This window comes from Centruroides vittatus, unplaced genomic scaffold, assembly GCF_030686945.1.
Source record: "Centruroides vittatus isolate TY-2023 unplaced genomic scaffold, ASM3068694v2 contig_19, whole genome shotgun sequence".
Taxonomy (NCBI): Eukaryota; Metazoa; Arthropoda; class Arachnida; order Scorpiones; family Buthidae; genus Centruroides; species Centruroides vittatus.
Window position 1 is genome coordinate 3,643,867 of NW_027121169.1, and position 23,305 is coordinate 3,667,171.

Here is a 23,305-nt window from a genome sequence, read left to right on the forward strand (position 1 = left end):
GAGGATGTGGAGAAGAAAAGTGCTATTGCAAATGAGATTGATTTTTATATGAAAACTGTTCACCTAGATCGGACGACAGACCTTTACAAGCGGTGGTCAGCAAACGCAAAACAGTATCCAAGCCTGACAGAAATTGCTAAGATCTATCTATCATCTCCTGTAGTGTATATAGTGAGAGGCTATTTTCAGAAGCGGGTATAGTTTATGAGGAAAAGTGCAATCGTTAGCTATCAACAACTGCTGAAAAAATTGTTTTCATTTGTCACAACTTACCACTGACAGATTTTAAGTATTAAATGCAATAATTTGTGATTAAAATAAATATATTTTTGAGTAATATGTGCATTTTTTCTCTATGATGTGGTATTCAGTATTCAGCTGAATAGTATGCAACATTCGGCCAAATACCAAATATTAAAAAAAGTAGCCAAATAGGCCAAATACTGAACAGTAGCCGAATATTCGTGGCATCACTAGTAAATACCATAAAATAATAGACTAAAATATGATTGTATTTATTAAGATATAATGCAAGGAGAAATTTATTTGGCTGTTAATATCTGTTTTTATGACTTCCTTGGTTCCTAGAAAACAGTTGTCATGTATTCCATTCTATCTTCTGTAATTCCAGTATTGTGAATTGAGATTACATTCTGTCATTACATGTTTGAATCTTATCATCTGTATGGTAATAAGTTATAAAAAAAAAGTATGGCATTTGTTACAGTCATAATACAAAGTTAATAATTCAGTCATGAAAGTGGAGTTGTAAAGTGCAAGTTCTACAACACTTAAAAGAAGCAGAGCAAAATTCTTAATGTTCAGAAAATAAAGGCAAAAATTTTATATATTTTATTGGAATAATGACAGTTTCTACAGAAGTGATAATTGTTGATTGTAAATAATAACAACAGGGCTGTAAATAAAAACAAAAGCTTTCTTATATTATTTTAATTAATAATCATAGGAAAGCAATGTTTTGAAAGAATTTCAAAGAAAGAAATTGTAGTTTTATAAAATTTTCATCATTAACTGATTAATAAAGATGCCATTATATTTATAATCTTTTTATTTTATGAATAAATGAATTGCAAATGATATATTTTGTGTATAGTTATCTTTACCATGGATAATTAAATATGTTTTATTTAATCGCAGGATGCAAAAAAGATTCCAACAGAAAAGAAAACCTTTGTTGAATCATATTTGGTAAATATATTGTTTGAATGAATATTTCTATTGTTATTAAAACCATAATATTTTATAAAGTTTTGTTTATACTGATGTTTTACACATACATTATGTAATGCATTATCTCATTTAATTTCACTTCTTTCTTACTTTAATACTAAGAGATTGTCAATAATTTGTAACAAAAATGCATCTTAATTTGAAATTGGATACTTAGACATTAGATTATTTGCTTTAATTTTAAATTTTTAAACCCTTGGATAATTCAGAGAAAAATAAATTGTAATAAATATTGCAAATGACATTATCTAAATATGAAAGAAGATAGCTTGATCAATCATATGACTTAGTTGACCTTGCTGTCCTCATCTTTCCTTTTTTTAACCTAAGATGGAGTTTTTTATTGATTCTGATCTATACTGAAGTAGTTTTGTATCCCTTTTAAGTTAGAGTGGATTAAAACATGTTACATTTTCTAAATAAAAATTTTTTTATAATTAAAATGTAAGGCTTCAGTTTAAAAGTTTAAATAAAAACAATGTATTTGTAGTTAATGGTACACCATAATTATATCAAATGTTTAAGATGGATACAGATATGTTGTCTCATTGTAGAATGAGAGGGTTTAGATCAGGGTTGTTCAACCTTTTTTCCTAATGAGCCAAATTAGAAATTTGGGTACATTCAGCAAAAGGTACTTTATATGATTTAAAAAAGTTCAAAATTTTGAATATCAAATTTTAATAACAAATATATATAATCGATTTTTTCCGTCCGATGGCGAGTATATATTTATTAATCAGATTGGAGACAAGTCTGCCCAAGAGGGATCACCATTTATTTTGCGTTTCAAACTAAAAACATACACATATGGTGACAGGCCTTCCTTTTTAGGCTTCATGTTGCCAGTAGTAAAAAAGTCCTTTAAAGAAAACACAAACATCCAATTAAAACTAAAGGAGTCGGTGACATACAGACGTCTCTCTTCAACCATCCGGCCAGTGGGTGTTTCCACTTTTTATCTGCTGGAACAGGCGCTGGAAAAGCTTCAAAATTTTGCATTTTCCAGCGCCTGTTCCAGCAGATAAAAAGTGGAAACACCCACTGGCCGGATGGTTGAAGAGAGACGTCTGTATGTCACCGACTCCTTTAGTTTTAATTGGATGTTTGTGTTTTCTTTAAAGGACTTTTTTACTACTGGCAACATGAAGCCTAAAAAGGAAGGCCTGTCACCATATGTGTATGTTTTTAGTTTGAAACGCAAAATAAATGGTGATCCCTCTTGGGCAGACTTGTCTCCAATCTGATTAATAAATATATATAATTACAAAAAATACCATATTATTGATAGTAAAAAAAGAAATTATACTTGCACAAAATAAAACTAAATTTAATGTAATTTTTGACATTGCCTTCCTTTTATAATAATGCGAATATCTGTTTTTATGTTACTAGTCCTAATTCTAAGAATGTTAGTTAAAAGGGAATCACTCAACTTATTTTTTTCAGTGGTTTTGATGTTTTTCACACACGAAAAGAATTGATTTACAACAGTATGTTATGCATGTGGGGGTAGAACAGTCTTCTAGCACCAGTTATGTTATTACAATATCAAAGTGTATCCAGTGAAACGAGAATAATTTTTACAATACTTTACGAAACTGACAACATACTTTACCAAAATGAATGAAAATGTATCTAAAAAATTTAGAATGCAGTGGGCCACAAGTTGGACATCCCTGGTTTAGATGATACAATATAAATTCACTTATTTCATATAATGTTAAAAATAAGTTCATAATAAAAATGATGATTTTTTAATATGAGTTTAATCTAGGTAAAAAAAAAGAAAAATAAATAAAATTTAGTGTAGATTATTAAATAAGCAGAAAGAAATTATATAAGAGAAATTATATAATGTCATTAATGAGTATTATTAGTGGCCAGATGGCTGAGGCAGTTAGTGTCAACCTATAGCTCTGATAACATAGAATTGAATCCAGGCAGGCAAAAACTTCCAGAAAATTTTCATGGCTCAAATATGTTGGGGCCCATTTCTTATCTTCTGCTGTCCACATTGTGGGCCCTCTTAGAGCCCACAGGGTGGAAAGATTTTAAAAGAATGGCATTATTTACATATAAAATTCTAGAGTACAGAGATGGTTTTGTGTGTATTTTAATAATTGAATTATAATATCAAGCTTTAATATGTTATATAAATTTTGTTTGATGATATCTTTAAAACTTATTAGATTAGAAATCTAACAAGTTTTCGAATTGTTTGAATTCAGAACTTGCTTAGGTAAAATATTTTGCATTATCTTTGTATTTTAAAATAGTAGAGAAAATGTTATTTGTACTTGAATGGCATGCTAATTGATACATGTTTTTTATTTACAGAGGCGAAAAATGAATTCTTCATCCAACAATTTTGCAATTAACAAACCAAAATCTCAGGTATTTATTAAATTGTTTTTTCTCTCTCAAAAATTTAATACATTCCGTTTAAAATATGATCTTTACTATGAGTAATATTTTGATGATGAAGATATGTTATTGTATTATCATTTTTAAATTTAATTCTGTAGTAAAATTTAATTATACATTTTAAAACAAAAGGAAAAAACCAAATTCTATTTACTTCATGTCTCAAAGGGTAACCTGGAATTGTTCTTTCCAGTTGAAATAGTTTGTGTAAATAATAAACGTGAAGAATTTCTAATTTGTATATATAATCCAAACTCCATATTGGGCTTGCATAATAAATTATTGGCACAATTGTTGAATTAAATAGTTTAATATGAATTTTCAAGTTAGTAGTTCTTAACCTAGAACATAGAAATAACAAATTATCAATGGCTTGTTTTGCTTTTATATTTATTTTGTTAAAATGTGCCTTAAAGGATAAATTCCACTCAAACCTAACTCCCAAATAATCTATTTCATTTACCGTTTGTAGAAGGATATTTTCATGGTATATTTTAGTGTTGTTTTCAGATATCTTACAGTTGTTGCAAAATATGATTATTTTCGTTTTAGAAGGATTTATTGTTAAATATAATGATTGTAGAAATTTATTAAGTTGATTTATTTTCCTTTGTAGTGAAATTTTTGTTGGCGCTAGAAGCACAAGGTCGTCCGCAAAAAGAATATAGTGATAAGTTCTATTTCCTATTGTAATTCCATCGGTTGGTTCAGTAAATAAACGATCAATACCAATAAGATAAAAATTAAATAGATATGGAGATAAAGGATCACCTTGGAGAACTCCACGAAATAAATGTAAATTTTGAAAGATATTGTTACCTTGTTTTATCCTGATATTATAATCCAGATACAGTTTTGAAATTACTGAAGTAAATCGAGTACTTGCGCCACTGGATTTGAGATTATATATCAATAAGGGCACATATATTGAATCAAATGCTTTTTGGATGTCAATAAAAGCAGCATATATTTTCCTATGTTTTTTTAAAAGATATAATTGAATTATCATTAATAAGGTAAAGATTGCAGATTTGGTTCCTTTATTAGTAGTAAATGCATATTGAAATTCTGCTTCCAGTCCCATTGTTCTAGTCCATAGCTTAAATTTATTTGCAAGAAGTGAGGTAAAACATTTTCTTATTACTGGTAGTAATGCTATTGGTCTATAGTTGCTAGGGGAAAATGGATTACCCTTTTTGTATATCATTGTTATAATGGCTGAATTCCAGGATTCAGGAAAATACACAGATTTGTACATACTATTAAACAGATTTAATATTATTATTCTAGAGCTAGTCGATAATATTTTTAGGAAATCAATAGGAATATTATCGCATCCTGGTGTTGTTTTACTTTTTGATTTTCTGATAACGTCCTCTAACTCAGTTATTGTAAAGTCAGAATCCAGGATATCATTATAGACTTCTGTGTTTGTGTTTAGCGGTATTTCCATATTAATTTGTGGAAATCTATTATAGAATTGTTTCCAGGTATTAAAATCTATTTTAGCAGTGTTTCCATTTAAGTTTGATTTAGACCGAAATCTTCGTATTGTGTTCCAGAATATGCTACCATTGTTGTTATTTTTAATTAAGTTTTGTTCTATTTTCCGATAATAATTTAATTTTTTAGTTTTAAGAAGATTATTATACATTTGTTTAGTTTTTTTTATAACTATTAAGATTAAATACTGTTGAGATTTTCCTGAATTTTTTCAATGCTGCTTGTTTTGTTACTTTCATTTTATAACAATCTGAATCAAACCATCCTTGCTTAGCTCTAGTATTTTTGTTTATACATTTGTATTCGTTTAATATAGTTATTATTAAATTATATATTTTTCCACTATTAGTACTTGTTACTTCTGGAATTGCTTTAAGTCGATTGTCAATCTCCCTCCGATATTTTGAAAATTTATATTTTATCTTTGGACTATTTATACCTTGCTTATTAGTTCCTTTTGTTGAAGATATTCGAAATTTAGTTATTGTGGGGAAATGATCTGATATATCCATTAATGTTATCGTAAAGTTCGTACAATAATCCAGAAGTAGTTCAGAACATATTGTAAAATCAATTGTTGATTTCCCCAAATGAGTTAAACAAGTATATTCCGCAGGAGAATCGGTTTTAATATGACCATTCAATATATAGAGTTTATTTTCTTTTATGAAGTTTAACAGCTTGTTCCCTAAATTATTAACCTGTTTATCTTTTGATACTCGACTATTACTAATTAAATGATTTGGTCCCTTATATTTGGAATCCATTTCCTCACCAATGCGAGAATTGAAATTGCCCAATAAAATAATATATGGAGTTATATAGAACCATGATTCTATAACTTTAAATATTTCATTTAAAGTATTTACATCCCCAGGAGGAATATAAGTTAATAATATCATCATTATTTGGTTATTCTTATTTAATTCTTTGTTTCCAATTATTGTGATGAGAAGTAATATATAGTTCCTTGATTTTTTAACTTGAATTATTTTACAGTATTCTCTTTCCAGCAATAAACATAAGCTGCCACTTGGTCTTCCGGGCCCAACTGGTTTACTTGCAAGTAAACCAGTTGGGACAACAAGTAAACTCGATTAATTACTGGTTTACAAGTAAATCAGTAATTAATCGGGAACTTGTTGCAATATCGTCATTACGTTTACCTGCTGATTTGGTTCTGGTGAGCGGTGGTCTTCCACTTTTAACTGGAGAACGTTGCATTGCTATGAATACTAAACTTTTTATTAATATTATAGTCCTATAATTATTAGTTTCTTTTAAAGTCAAAGTTGATTAAATCAATTATTTAATTTAAAAAATCATCACCGATGAAGTGAGAAAAAATTTCACCAGCCACATTCCGTTTAAAATTATCATACAGTACAATTACCATTTAGAAGGAGTTTTCGTTCATGAAATGTGCATGGAAACAAGATTTGCTCAAATTAAGACTTGATAATTACATAGAAATATATTAAAATTTAGAAGGACATTATCTGCATTAATTATTAAATAAATAAGTAAATATTTTGAAAGGCATAGTCACTAAAATAATAATTTTTAAATGTATATTCTGCAGATAAAATTAATAGAATATTTAAAAAGTTAATGTGAATAAGATAAAATTTGCATGTACTGTAAGAGTTAAAAGTATTATTATTATTTAACGAAACTAAACTTATGTAGTAAATTTCTTTTTTGGAAATGATACTTAACAAGAGGTACTCTTTTGTACATGCATTTCAAGCATGTATAAAAATGCATTTCAAGCATTTTTAACGTTAGTCCATTTTCTTAAGTTCCTTTTTAACATTATATTCAATATAGTACAATGTGTGATCAAAAAGTAAAGATACATTGTGTATAAGCATAAAGCTAATGTTTTAGTGCATATGTTGATAACAGTTGATTTGATCTTGAACCTTTCATGTTCTTTTTGTGATCATTCATTATTGCTACACCGAGTCTAGTTCAGGTAGCAAATGTTTACAATGACTGCACTGATTTAGAATCCTGCCAAATGTGAAGTATGCTTTGTTGTATGTTCTCTCAATGCAAAAGGTGAGTGCCCAGTGATATTCACAAACAAATTGTTTCTATTTATGGAAACATGATTTAAAATATAAGAAAGTGGTGTTGTGCATTCTTTGGAAGCAGGACCAATGTTCATGATGAACACGAGTGGCAGGCTGTCTGTGATCTCTGATGAACTTCAACGAACAAAGGAAGCAATTTGTGCAAATTGGCAACTCTCAATAAGGGAATTGCATGAAATCATTCCAGAAGTGTCTTAGTCCATGCTTCATGAAGCTGTGACTGTAACATTAGTGTGGGAACGCCGGGGGTAGGATGGAGTCGTGACCCCTTTTTGGCGGCGCACAGGTCGGCAAGACCCTCCCCACTGTCAAGGATGGCTAAATTTATCGGAATATCCCGTTTTATCGGGATCGGTAATTAATTGTCAGGTCGAGTGGAGGAAGTGTGGGGGTTCGTCGATAAGAAAGCGGCAATAACCGCAGTAACAGGACAACACATATAAGATTTATTTAGACGGTAAATGGATACAAAAGATCTAACGTGTTCCGTTCCTAACCACGAGAGAGAGAGTTTACAAATTTAGGGGGATCATACCTCTTCCTAGGATTAGTCGTAGGATTAGCTGTAATCATAGGATTAATCGTCTCAATTCTCCGGTCGTGGAGGTAAGCAGGAAGATCGGGTGGGCGGCTCGTCGTCGGCGGGCTTCGGTGAGTTCGTGTCTCGGCCCTCGCTTCTCGGGACGGATCCTACGGGTCGGGTGTCTTGTGCGGACCTTCAGCGACCGACCCTGTTCTTAGATATCTCCCCCCTATTTATACTCCCGGTCTCGTCCGCTGCGATGACGGTAGATGATGAGTCGATCTCCTTGACTCAGAGGTTAGATCCGGGGAGGAGGGAAGTGAGTTTGCCGGCGGAAGACTGCACATCCTTTGAATCTTGATCGCTATCTCCCGAGGGGTTTGAACAATAAAATTTAAAACGGACTGGCCGGTTTTACCCGGTCGTCACATTAGGGTGTGTGCTGGGTATCCAAAATATTAACAGACAAACACAAAAACAAAATGGATGGCTTTATGCTTGATTTCCTCACATGTTACACACACATAGGAGATGAGTTTCTCGACCACATTATGACAGGTGATAAAACTTGGATTTACTCCCAAATCCAAGCAACAATCACTGTGTGGCACCATATGTATTCCCCAAAACCCAATAAATTCAAAACTTCAATTTCAATAGAAAGAATTATGGCTTCTATTTTCTGGGACAGAAAAGGCTTTTTTCTGATTGATTTCATTCCTCCCAGCACCATAATTAATACTGTTGCATATTGTCAAATCTTGTAATGCCTTTGATGGACCATTCAAAACAAACAAAGGGAAATGTTGACAACTGGTGTCCAGCTGCTTCATAACATTGCTTGGGCTCACACAGCAATTGTTACCAAAATGCTTCTTGAATGATTGAAGTGTAAAGTTTTCAACCATTTGCCATATGGCTCATATCTTGCTTCCAGCGACTTATACTTGTTTCTTTATCTGAAGAAACATCTTGCAGGACATTTCCACAATGATGATGAGATCGAAAATGAAGTTGTAATGTGGTTCCAGCAGCAAGCAGTAGAATTTTATGACTGGGATACAGAAGTTAGCTACCAGACTTAACAAGTGTTTGGATAATGGCATTAGAGAAATAACACATGTATCAGTAAATAACATGTAGTGGATGTTTGGTGAAATAAAATGTTTTGAATGAATAATAGCCATTGTATCTTTACTTTTTGTACATCATAATTTACAGTAGCAATATTTCTGTCTTTTTCTGTGTTTTGTATTATGAAATTTGAATAGTAATGTTTTCTATATGAGAAATGAATTGATTGAAAAAATAATGCATAGACCACCAAAAATTTAGCAATTTACAATATGTCAAATGCACAAATTAAAAAGCTTAATAACTTAAAAAAAAACTTAATAAAATTACCAAATGAAATTTTGGGTTACAGTGACTGAATGATACTGTTACATAAAAAGAATTTTAATTGTTGTAAATTTGAAAGTATTAAATTTTTTATCATGCTATGGAAGCAAGAAAGCCAGGCAATAACACAAAATGCAAAAATTACATTGTCAAAAATAACCATTTGTAATTAATTGAAATTGGTTCAGACATTATGAAGAGAAAAATATAGGAAATATAGTATTATTTTAAAGTTATAATTAGTTTACATTGTTTTATTGAATTGCAGTTGTTACATGCCACAATTGAAAGTACAGCTTCCTTGTGATGCGATAGAATGTACTGCAAGTGGTTAGTAAAATACATTTTTCCATTGCATGCAGAAATTTTAAGAAAAAATATGTATTGCAATCTCTAAGGCTCAGAATTAGGATGGTACTGATTTTTCAAAAATTTAAGAAAAGTTGACTTTTGAGTCAACAGCACCTGGCATCTGACAGATGCAATGCAACTGACAGAGTCTTGTTTATCATGGCTTCCAAAAAAAACTACTATATCAATTTTATTGAATAATACAAAACACAAGTTAAAGGAAGTGAGTAGGGAGAAAAAAAGTATTTTTTTTAAAAATTCGTATGAACTATATTAAGCATCTAGCTTTACATTGCTTATACAGTACAGCAAAAAAAAATAAGTGTGTGTGTGTGTGTGTGTGTATAGTTGTTCTATAAATATTACTGAATGCTTGCAATAAAATGCATATTAAACTGTTTTACCAGTGTAAGTGATTTTTTTCCCCCTCTCAATATAGCACTTTATTCTAACTTTTGTGCATAGATTAATTTTTTATCATTATTTGTATTATAGGTTCATCCAAAAATTACAACATAATAATATATAAATTGCAATTGCACTGTTTTTGCTATTTTTACCCATTATATTTATATTTAAAAAAATATTGTATAAGCATCTAATTGTAACAAATTTGTGTGTGTATGTGTTATGCTAAATGATAGCTGAAAAATAATTGAAATCATGTGAATTATCTTTAAATAAATTTTAATTTATCTAGAACAGGGATGGCAAACCTTTTTGAGTCTGCGTGCCATATTGTAAGCATACTTAGCTTTAAAGATGTTAATGCGTGCCAAAGTCTTAGACTTCGAATAATGATATTTAAAGAAATTAAACGAATACGCTTTAATTCGAATAAATGTAAAAAATCTGATTGAAAAAAGGATGATCAGGTGATAAACAGAAAGGATGATTTAAAAGGACAGAAATCATATGATACATTACGTGCCAGATGATTTCTCTTACGTGCCATAGGTTTGCCACCCCAGATCTAGAAAAATAAGGTTTTGGTGCTTTTTTTCTAAATGCAAATGATTTACAATTTTTATGTTGGTATATGTTAATATGTAAAGAATATTTTATTGTTTACAATAGATAATTTTGAAAGTCCTGCTTTTTTGAAGAAAAACACTGTAAAAGAAATTAATTATTTTAAGAATTTCTGTCTTTTTTTCTAGCTACCATTATGTAAGCCTCCAACCTCTGGTATAATCATTCCTTCATCACCTATGATCTGCAAAAATTTTGATTCTAGAATATCGTCAGATCAGGTAATTTTAAATAGAACCATTTATATAAGACAAGTAATTATGATAATGAAAAAGAAAGTTATGTCAACTGTAATAACCTTAAATAGCTTCGCAAAGTATAGTTATCCACAAACCTTTTCAGCCCCTTAGGACCTTCTTCAGGTGGGATCTGAATAGAGAGTGACCTTACGTTCTAAACTCCTGTTACGGATGCATTCCAACCCTCATTCCAGATGTGTACTATAAACAAACATTGTTGCGCATGCGTCGGCGGCTACAACGTCGGGTCGTACATCGCTTGCCACGCCTTCGAAAGTTGCTTTTCATCTTTAAAGTTGATAGAAAGGCCTAAGCAATCAGCTTTAAAGATCTCTAGTGCCTCCAAATACTTAAGGTGGTGTACCTGCCTGGTTCTCCGTATCAAGGTCGCGTGCTGCAGCCCGGGCGTAATGCCGTTTTCACTGGCATATATGGCTAAGGCAGTATTGGTCTTTTTCTTCTCGATACCCGTTTTATGCTCTCGGATGCGTTGTCCGAGGGATCTTTTTGTGGAACCAATATACACCAGATCCCTATCGAATCTATCGGAGTGGAATTCTATATACACTTGGCGCCCTATCGGCACTATCAGCCCTATGGCGCCGTTCCTAAGCAAGGCGAACACGTCTGGCTTACGCTTATAGGCTATTTTTGTATTGGTACATGCGCCAATCTCACGGTATAAGGAGTGCAGATGTCCTTCGTATGTAATACTAATCGGACGGGGAGACACACCTTGCCGCCGATTATTCTCCGGAACTGCATCGAGCCAGTTTACGGGGTTGCGCTCCTGTTCGTCAGCTATTCTAAGTATAAGCTTCCTGTTATAGCCATGGTTTTCAGCTATTTCTGCTATTCTCCTTATCTTCTTCTGCTTGTCCCACTGCTTATTACAGTGTGTGTGAGCTCTTTTAGTAAGTGCTGTAAAGGCTTCCAGTTTGTAGCTATACGGATCATTGGAGTCAGCTGGGATGTATATCGGGATAGCATTCGGTTTCCAGTATACATTAGTGTCGTACCCCCCACCGTTAAAGGTAATATTAATGTCCAAAAAAATGAGCAGCTTTGTTGCTCATTTGCTCTAACTCGATCAAAAGACCATATGGGTTGTCATTCATACAATGCACGAACTTGTTGATGTCTGGTTTTGTCTTCCAGAAGATGCAGATGTCGTCAATGTACCTTTTATATAGGGCGCCATAGGGCTGATAGTGCCGATAGGGCGCCAAGTGTATATAGAATTCCACTCTGATAGATTCGATAGGGATCTGGTGTATATTGGTTCCACAAAAAGATCCCTCGGACAACGCATCCGAGAGCATAAAACGGGTATCGAGAAGAAAAAGACCAATACTGCCTTAGCCGTATATGCCAGTGAAAACGGCATTACGCCCGGGCTGCAGCACGCGACCTTGATACGGAGAACCAGGCAGGTACACCATCTTAAGTATTTGGAGGCACTAGAGATCTTTAAAGCTGATTGCTTAGGCCTTTCTATCAACTTTAAAGATGAAAAGCAACTTTCGAAGGCGTGGCAAGCGATGTACGACCCGACGTTGTAGCCGCCGACGCATGCGCAACAATGTTTGTTTATAGTACACATCTGGAATGAGGGTTGGAATGCATCCGTAACAGGAGTTTAGAACGTAGGGTCACTCTCTACTCAGATCCCACCTGAAGAAGGTCCTAAGGGGCCGAAAAGGTTTGTGGATAACTATACTTTGCGAAGCTATTTAAGGTTATTACAGTTGACATATTTGTTATTGCTTCGTTTCCTAAGATGGATTTTAAAAAGAAAGTTTTTCAGAATTAAAATTTTAATTTGATTTTACACAATTTATTATTATTATCATATATTTTTTATATAAATTAAAAGCAATTGTATAAGAGAAAAGAGAGATGTAAGACCAAAGGCTAGTTTACTTGATACAACTACCATAACATATTGTCATTTCAAATTGTAATATGCATGGATTTGCCTCATTTGATCAATCTTGCGACTTGCTGGTGACCTTGATTTGCCAAGTTGCAATTGCATCACAGAAAATATAATCATTCATAATTTTGCTGCTCACAATGACAAAACAATGAGAAGATTAAAATCATATGCTAGATCATGTTTTACCACTCTTGAAAGAAACAAATGTTCTTACTCATGCTCAGAATAACTTGCAAGTCATATTTTAATGCATTGTGAATTGCTGACAAACCATGTTTTCATATTTTGGAAGCAAGAAAATGTTGGCAGTAACCAGTCTTTAGAATCAATTCATTCCACATAAATTAAGTAAATATGAAAATGTTTCAATTTGTTTGTAGTTATTTCTGAAGAAAATTAATCCAATTTATTTTGTTAATTATTACTTCATTATTGTTAATGGGTATTTCATTATTGTTAATATGGTAATGCTCAATTTTTCGCCCATTGGTCATCACCTCGTTTTTTTTGTGAAAAAAATTTATTTTCATAACAAGAAAGGTTTCATTTATTGGGTTTTAAGAAGAAACAAATTATGCAAATGACTAGTTATTGAGGAAAAAAAATTATAACAAAATAAAATAAAGTAATTTATTATTTTATAATACCTATTATTTGCAAAATTTATATATTTAAAACAATTTCTTAAAAATGATGATGATTTGTATAAATTCTATTTTCAGGTATCAAATAAGATAATCTTTAATCCTGTCACTATATCATCTGATATAAGTATAACTTCATCAGCAAGGTAATTTTAAATTATAATTTAAATATGTTTAGATGTATGGAAACTTCATGAAATATTGTATATACAGTAGAGACTCGTAAATCGGAACCCTGGTAATCGGAATCGCTGGTAATCGGCATGATTTTCAGTCGGACTTTGTCGTGCTGAATCAAACGTTTTTGATACTAAATTTACTTCTAAAGTATAATTTTCATGTTTTTATATTCTTCAATATATTTATTTCTGTTTGTACTAAATGCAGAAATAATTTTTAACGATACGATAGCCTTGATTATTTTTATAAAAATTTTCGTTAGGCTTAAAATCGACGAAAATTCAACACAAAGCGACATGCAACAGAGAAAAATTCAACACGAAGCGACACGCAACGGAGAAAAATTTGAACATCGGACAGGTTAATGTATTTTTTCGTACATAATTGGTAATCGGAACAAATCCCTAATGTGAACAACCCCAGTCCCCAATTGATTCCGATTTTCAGTTCTCTACTGTATTTCATGAAGTTTCCAAATTTATAGTGAATTAATTTTATCCTAAAAGCTTTGCACTGAAGCAATATTATAGCTAGTGAGGTTTTAACTAAGATGTGCCAATTGAAAACTAATTTCATTGCAAAAATATATTATATGACTAATCAAGTGTAAAATGTTTACTTTAACTAATTTTAGTATGTAACTTTCAATTTAAAAGCATTCGAAATCAGATTTTTCTAAAATGAAAGAGAACGAACACTTTAAGAGGGCTCATATATAGGATCGAAAAATGTTTCATAAAGATAAAAATAAGAATCTTTCCAGCAGAAAGGAAAAAGTTTTGATACTATAGTATGAGTTGGACAAGAATGAATAAACTAGTCTAAACTATTAAAATTCTTGTCAGTTCTTAAAATCATTAATCTATTTTCAAGAACAGATAATTTTATTTATGAGACAAATTTTACTGATCATTATCCATTTGCATCAGATACAATCCAGTTAAAACATATTAATGATTTAATTATTTAACTAGTTTATTGAATTTAAAGGTATTGTATTTTACAAATAGTTTGTGTTTTAAATGAATTTTGTTAATATTGTATGAGTTTTTATTTATTTATTCTATATATGCTTTTATATTTATTGTAGCATGCCAATCAAGACCACAGGAAAGATTAGAGCAAGGACAAATACAGCCCTTCATTGTTCAAAGAAAGCAAATATGAATGAGGTAATATCAAAAATCATAATTAAAAAAAATATCTTACAATAGATGCATTTTGCTACTTGTATGATTTGGATAAATAATGTCAGATATTTTTGCACTATATTGTTTATATATTTTGATAGAAAAAATCTATTACTAGCTATTGGTTAGATTAGTACCATCAGAACACACCATAAACATTTGGTTTGTGGCCAACTCTTGTTGTTAATGTGTATAATGTAGCCCACAGTTGTTTTCTATATATATATAGAAAACAGCTGTGGGCTACATTATACACACATATATACAGGGTGGGCCAACGAAACAAAACGGCAGAATGTTCATGTTCGTCCAAGCAAATCGCTTGGACAGGTCGATTTTATTCTCGAGGGGACATCTTATGCAATAAAGTTTTTGCGATTCTGTATATTAACTAAACAAACATTTTTTTTCGAAATAAATGTTTGTTTAGTTAATACAAAATAAATGAGTTTTTAAAATTTTTTGTTGTCTGTTGTATTCAGAATCTCAAAAACGTTATTGCAAAAGATGTCCCCTCGAGAATAAAATTGGCCTGTCTGAGCGATTTGCTTCGACGAACACGAACACTCTGCTGTTTCGTTTTCATTGGCCCACCCTGTATATATATATATATATATATATATATATCATGTTTCTTATTAATAAAATCATCAATTTATATATATAAGTGGTTATATATAAATTAAGTATATATTTTACAAGTATGTATAAATATTACAATAAATATACAAAACTGTTTATGACAATTTTTTCATTATACATTGTTTTAATAATCATAAAAAAAGTTTGTAAATTGTGTGGAAAGTAAAAAATTTGGCCCTTACACATTTCATTTGCACTACTATTTAAAAAAATTGCTCATTCCTGATGATCAGTAGTGGGATTCAAGTAATTTAACTGGTTCACTTCACCAGCATTTGAAGTATAAAAAAAAAATATTTATGGGTTTGTGCTGGGCCTTACATTATTTTTTCATATTTTCATACTGCCTTTTGATTGGTGTACTTTGCTTTTATCCAAAGATCATCAACCTTGTGACGTTATTAATCCTTACTTGGGACTATTCAACAACAGAAATTAATATCTTAATATTGATATGCAAAATTATCTCAGAAATATATTTATTGTTTCACATTCCTCTGATCCAATTTGTGCTTAGAGCTTATCACTTACCCACAAGTTGAGCAGGAACCATCTGATGTTTGATTGAGATAAGTGATCACAGATCAATGAACAGCAACAAGTTCTCACTTGGACTTATTGCTCTATTGCATAATACAGTATTTGTCTTTCATTCTTCTCCAATGCACATTGAGCTGTTAAAAAGTTGGCACTATTGTGAAAGTGCACAATCTTGTGTTAAATTGCTTAAGTAAATATAATTTTAACAATTAGTTTGCTGAACTAAAATATTTTAGGAAGTAGTACTGCCAAATCTTGCTCCTGATCTATATGAATAGGGTGGTCCAAAGTCTTCAGTTATGTTTCTTTATTTATATGAATATTTTGATTTTTGAAACAACTTGTATATGTTCACAATCAACTTATTAGATATTTATCTGAAAGTTTTTATTTAAAAAAAAAATTATATATTGCATTCTGTATGATTACAATATAAATTAGAGAAAATGATACAATAAATAATATATATAAATTTTCAGGTTGTAGAAGTTCCAGATCTTCCAAATATACCTTTACCTATTGATCACTTACCCACTTTTAATTTCAACACCGCATCTAAAGCATCGGGAGAATGCAACCAGTCCAAAGAAAATAATGAGATTCAGTTTAAATTTTCGTCGCCCATTCAACATAATGCTCCTTCTCCACCTCAGGTTTCTAATTTGGTAAAGTAGAAAGTCAAATAAGTTATTTGCCATATATTTGTAATTTTATCATCACTTTTAATGTGTTAAATATCATTTTTGTTCATTGATAAGCATTTAATTTTTTTTTCAGAAGGAAATGTGCTTCACTTTCAGTTCACCAGTCATTAAAGAAAATGATTCTTTGAGTAACTCCTCTCAAAATGGTAATGATTCTTTATTTAGTTCAGTATATAATTGTTAAGATTTATTTTTTGGACTTTGAATTTTTTGGGAAAAAGTGTTTGTATATTTTATTATATTTTGATTTTCTTAGCTTTTTCTTTACTGCTGTAGTGTTCTTTACTGTTGTTCAATATAGTGATATACAGGCAGTCTTCTACTTTCGAACTTTTGAAGTTATGAACAAAGCCAACAGATGACGGGTTAAAGTGCAGTTGGTTATTTTTTATGTATAGTCAAGTTTATTTTTGAAGTTTTACGTTAAAACATTTACAGTGCATACATATGTACATTTGTAGTTGTTTTAAATGAGTAATTTTAATAAATAATGTACTGTACATGTGATTGATTTGAATTTATACTTCCCTTTAACAATCTTAATTCAACATTATTCAAGTAGCCTAAACATTACATAATTGTAAAAACAACGTTGTATTTGAGTTTTTGCGCCAAACATTGTCTTTTCGAGTTACGAACTTTTTGACTTGCGAACGACCGCTACGAACGGATTAAGTTTGTAAGTAGAGGACTTACTGTATAACATTTATTTTGTAATTTCTACAATAGAAAGGATTTAAAATGTTTTTGTTACATGAAAATATGTTGAATACCCAAAATATATTTGCATTTATTTTGTGGGAGGGTATAAATGAACTTTTAAGATCATGTGAACTTAATGATAATAATTTGAAAATTATATTATTTATTATTATTTATATTTTTTAAATATTCATTAAACTATTAATGATCAAAATAGCATTGACAACAAATTTTCTTGTGCATGTATTATGGATTATTTAGTTATGAATGAAATGGAAGAATTTTTTTATTTAGTATAATTAAATACATGAATAAAATAAAGTAAAAAGAAAATGACAATTTGACATACTTATAATTAAATAGATTCACATGATGAGTGGTGATGGATTTAGACAACATGGCATTAGTAATAAAGAAAATGGTTCAATAATTTTTAAAATTATTTAAGATTATCGAATCATTTTCAAATTAAGGCTATGTAATCACAAATTATGTAGTTTTGTATTGATATAAATGATATATAATTAATGGTTGATCCAGTTAAATCAATACAACTTAGAAGAATACTTGTTACACTCAAACCTGTTTTTGTGCAATTTTTTATTTGTGCAATTTGTTTTGTGTGGTACACCAATTTGATTGAAATTCAAATACTGCACAAAAAAAATTGCACAAAAACAGGTTTGAGTGTATTGAAAAAGAATTTATCCTGTAAAATATTCAGAACAAATAAATTAGTGTTTTTTTCAAAAGTAATTTTTTCACACAAATTTAATACTTATTAAACAATGGGAGATTTGAGAAGACAATTCATTGGAAATAAACTTTTTTTATTTTAGAAAAATCAAAACAGGACGATTCGTCTAATGAAAAAGTTGCTTGTACTGAGGAAAAGGTTTCATCTGCTTCAAAAGAACCAGATACTTCAGTGGAACAGAAACAAATTAAACCTCTTGGTAGGAGTCTTTTATTTTGCATTTTGTATTTAATTATGAATTTTAACAATTGTTTTTCAATACTTCTTTAAAATTTATTACAAAACATTATTAGCATCTCTTTGTAAGTTCATGGACATCTGCAGAAAATTTTCCGAGGAAGAGGCAAAGTTCAGAGAGAAATACAAGAAATCAATAACTTTTTTTTAATTATTTAATTTTCTGGATGGGTTTTTTTACAAGATGATTATAGAATACAGTATTACATCAATACAAAAAGAGAGACAAAGCAAACCATGGTTGAGAATGTAAGGTTACATATCTCTATCAATTTTATAATTAATTTGTGGTATTTTTTACTTGATCTCAGGAAGCAAGTGCTCTGTTATCCCCCTCTGTGAATACTCATACTTAAGTCCCTATGGTTGTTTCTCAAGCATAAAGACAGATGGGATCTAATTAAAATATTTCAACAAATTCACCTAATCTAAATTGAATTAAGATGATACAAATTCTGATTGAGAATTTATTTCATTTTGAATACATGCTAATAGATATTTATGTTACATTATCAATATTCCCAGAATATAATGATAAAATTTGGAGATGATATAAAAAGTATATATGTTACAGTCAAAACCTGTTTTTAGTTAGAACACGTTTTAACTAGTTGAAACTAGTTTATACTGATGTCTTTGTTAAAACTAGTTTTAACTCAAATTTATTTTTGACTAGCAGTAAATTCTAGTTACAACAAAGACATCCAGTGTAAACTAGTTTCAACTAGTTAAAATGCGTTCTAACTAAAAACTGGTTTTGACTGCACCATATAGAGTGATTCGGGGTAAGATTGCAAGCGGGGGAAGATGCCTACTTTTTGATATTTTCAAATGGTGACATCAGATATTGTCATGTGTTTGTATGATGAATCGTTGGGCCAATATTGAGTGCGGAAAGCTGTAGTTGGCTATTGTTACCACATTTTCTACATCTGAGAAGAATAAAAGCAAGATAAGAACGAAGTTTTTGTTGTCAAATGTTTCTAGAATCATTTTAAAACTAAAAGTTAAAATAGAAATTGTTAAAAATTGAAAAAACAATTAATGTGTGATGTAGTTAAGGTTCTAAAGTTTCCATTGTGAGCTACCGCCGATCCCGATTGGAAATGCTAGAACACGTGCCTCCACTAGGCATCTTACCCTGACAAATGGGAAAGACGTCACATTTTTCTTGGGGTAACATGCCTATTTTTTGTTAATTGAATTTCAATATGCCTATATTTAATAAATTTTTGTTTTCTCGTTTTATTGCAGGATATGCATAGAAATTATATAAGGACTTCTCAAAAAGATTTTTGGACTGAAAAGAGCTTTCAGCTAGCTATAGAGCAGTGGTTCTTAACCTTTTAGTGATGAGGGACCATTTATCAAAATTTTTTGCTTGCCATGGACCACAAGTTGTTTGGCAGTAATATAAGTTCTTATAAGGTTGTTCTATAAATTAAACATGTATAAAATTATTCGAAACCAAGAGTATTATATTATTTGCGAAAATGTTACATTAATTATATTATTTTAGTGCAATTTTTGTAACTGCATAGTGTTTACCAACTGCTGGATTCTTTGTTCAGTGCTACTCAAAGCCAAACGCATGTCAGCACTGGCATCCAACCGATTTCGATGTTTATTTTTAATTATCAAAAGCACTGAGAATCCTTGCTTGCATAAATATGTGGTTGAAAATAAAGTTAGGTACCGTAAAGCAATTTCTCGAATTTTAGAGAAAGCAATAGCTTTATGGCTCCAAAAATCTTCAAGATTAATTCCTGTCTCGAAAGTATCCTTGCAGTTACTATCGTGTTACATTTCAATTAACTCTTCTTGTATTTTATCCGGCACCTCAGAAATGTTGACTATGAAAGGATTGTGGATCAGTTTCCGAATAATGCTTTCCAGGAGGCCTTTTAAAGGAAACTGGCCCCTATTCAGGTGTTACAAACGTGGAGAAAACCCGGAGAACTCCACGTGGCCAGCCCGTCCGAACGCAGTGGGAACCCGCGACCAAACTCTCAGTGTTTAGTGACAGAACCGCTCGGCCACTGGTGGGCATCTCAGCACACTGTCTGTCAATAATTGGGTTCAATGTATCAAACGCAGAAAAATTCTCTCTTTCAACTTTGCTGATCAATAGGTCGATTTTAGCAATAAACGTACTGATTTTATCTTCAAATGCAAATATATTGCTAGTGCCTTCCAATTTCATATTTCCTGACCGTTGCAGTTGAAGGTTCAATTTATTTAGTTTGTGCAAAAAAATCCACTAAATAAGCAAAATGTATTTGAAATTTGAACTGACAAAACTCGTCTCAACTCGTCATTTATTTAATAATTTTAGGATGACTTCACGGACCACTTTGGGTGCTTTCAGGGACCACCAGTGGTCCACGGACCACCGGTTAAGAACCACTGCTATAGAGCATGTTAGAACGGGCGGAAACTTAACAATACTTATACTGTGCTATTATACTGCGCTATTATACTTACTATGAAGTACTTTGTACTACATATGCAATAAATTAAATTTGGTTAAGATATTCAAAAAATAATTTTATGCAATTATATTTGTTATCTTGCCCTAATGGCATTTGCATCTCACCCGGATACTTGGGGTGAGGTGCCTAAAATGCCAGACAATAAAAAAGTCGTCATTGCACACACAATATATAGTTATTTTTCATATACTCCAAAGTTTTATTTGAAAAACATGCTCAAGAATATGATATTTTCATTAGAGGCCTCCAAAACCCAAATTGTCGCTATAATTTCGTTTATAAGCAAAATGTTAGGCATCTTTCCCTGAATCACTATATATAATTTTATTTATTTTCCTCAAATATATTTATGTAGCTAAAATTAGTTTTAACTAATGTTAAAAGTTAAAACTAGTTTTATCTAAACTCAAAATATGTACAGCAGTAAATTAACTAGGCAAAACGGGTTTTGTCTAGTTAAAACTAGTTTTAACTCAAATTCATTTTTGACTAGCAGTAAATTCTAGTTTTAACTAGACAAACAAAACGGGTTTTAACAAAGACATCCGGTATAAACTAGTTTCAACTAGTTAAAACGGGTTCTAACTAAAAATGGGTTTTGACTGTAACATACCTAAACATGTTATTTTCAAGTAGTTCCTGGTGATTTTATTTAATTATGATGCTGTACTACATTTTAGCCATCTATTGTAAATAATTGTGGTGAAAAAATAAGTCACTATTGGTGGGTTAGGAGAGAATAATAATAATCATCATCATCATTTGTATGTTGAAACTGTGTTATTTGTAATTTCTTCGTCCAATGGTTCTTTTTATTTTTTAAATTCCTAAAGCCAAATTCGCCCAAAATATGGATTACCATTTATTACTTTTGTGTTCTAGACGAAACATTTCTGGCAACGGACCTTCCTTTCTAGGCTACTAGCCGCCAAAAAGTTAAAAAAGTCATTAAAAAACACAAAGATTTTCTAAAATCGGAACTGGTGTTATACGAACGTCTTTCTTGTTACCATCTGTACCTTCTTGGGGGTGTTTCGGCTTTTTATCCACAGAGAAATGAGTGCTGGAAAATGTAGATTAAGAAGGTTCCCCCTGTGTTATTTTTTTATATTATATTTATATAAAAATAACTGTGTTATTTTTTTTATATTATATTTTGAAACACCATGAAGTGTGACACTAAACACCTGGACTTTCCACATCTACTTTATTTTCTTATGTACTTTACAGTCTTTAAACTAATTGTTCCATGTACCAGTACGTGTTTTGGGCTGGTGCCCCTCATCATAATAATTAGGGTTTCTGATTTCCTGGTCTTTTGCTTAACCCTGGATTTCAGGAAAAAAGTGAACTGTTTCCTGGGATCCTGGGATATAATTAATTATTTTTAAAATATAAAAAATATCTTGAAATTAAATGATATAATTATTTTTCATTTTTAAAAGTAATTTAATATGTTCTGCAACCTCCAGAATCATAATATTAATAATGCTGTGTAAAATATATATCTTAAAATTACCTTTGAATTATGTAGAAATTTTCACAAATAGAAAAAATTTATTAAAGTTTGTTAGAAACTGCTTACAAAAAAAAATATCTTTGAATCGAGTTGAAAATTTAAAGAAAAAATGAACTTGGATCAAAGGTCTAACGTATCTAACGTAAAGGTCTTTCGTATTATGTTTTTTAAATAAAACATAATACGAAATATTATTGTAAATTTTTTTTAAGATTTTGAAAATGAAAGATGGTCAATACTCCAATCACTCAATCTGGTTACTATTTTAATAATGAAAAGTCCTGCTACTGAAAATGCGCTTTCCGATTCAATGGATGTGGGTGGAATTGTCTTTAATGCATTTAAGAGAAGACAGATTTTATGTGTTTTTCACCTGTAGCCTGGAAGGTTTCTAGTTCATTTTTGAGATGTATTACAGTATTTCTTTTGCCGTCTAGTATTCTTGATTTCTCTCTCTCGGCTGCTTTAATAGCGGCATTAAGAGCTTATAGCCCAATAATTTCACAGTTGGTTTGGCTTTAATAATCAGGTTTATGAAGAAAAACTTCATACTTGCATACTTCATACTTGTTTGTATCCTTGCCCAAATTTCACAACCTGGCATAATAAAGCTACTGGGCATGGTTAAAAATTAAGACAGCATCAACACAATTATTCCAAGATATTACAGGTTCTGACAAGTAAAGAATTTTCAGAGTCCTGTCACAAATAGGCTACATATTGATTATTGACAAACTGTGATGTGCCGTAATAAGCAAAAATTTAATAAAACTAATAAGCAGGCTTAAAATTAATAAATATGAATGTATTCTGACAGTTTGAGTTAATTATACTTTGTTTGCAAAATTTCCTTAACCTGAACACAAAAAAAGTGAACTTTTAAGAAATTTGTGGGATTTCCTGGATTAAAAAAACAGCCAGAATCTCAAGATC

General features: G+C 30.8%; 1 protein-coding gene across 1 annotated transcript in view; it reads left to right on the top strand.

Moving 5' to 3' along the window:
- LOC136970144 (nuclear pore complex protein Nup153-like) overlaps positions 1–23,305 on the top strand; it is a 93,734-nt gene that overhangs the window by 47,483 nt on the left and 22,946 nt on the right. Inside the window, exons 8-15 of the mRNA XM_067264537.1 lie at positions 1,159–1,209; positions 3,592–3,648; positions 10,716–10,808; positions 13,488–13,555; positions 14,680–14,761; positions 16,441–16,626; positions 16,739–16,811; positions 18,207–18,323. Of these exons, the coding sequence (XP_067120638.1) occupies positions 1,159–1,209; positions 3,592–3,648; positions 10,716–10,808; positions 13,488–13,555; positions 14,680–14,761; positions 16,441–16,626; positions 16,739–16,811; positions 18,207–18,323 (727 nt within the window). The remainder of the gene's footprint in view (positions 1–1,158; positions 1,210–3,591; positions 3,649–10,715; positions 10,809–13,487; positions 13,556–14,679; positions 14,762–16,440; positions 16,627–16,738; positions 16,812–18,206; positions 18,324–23,305) is intronic.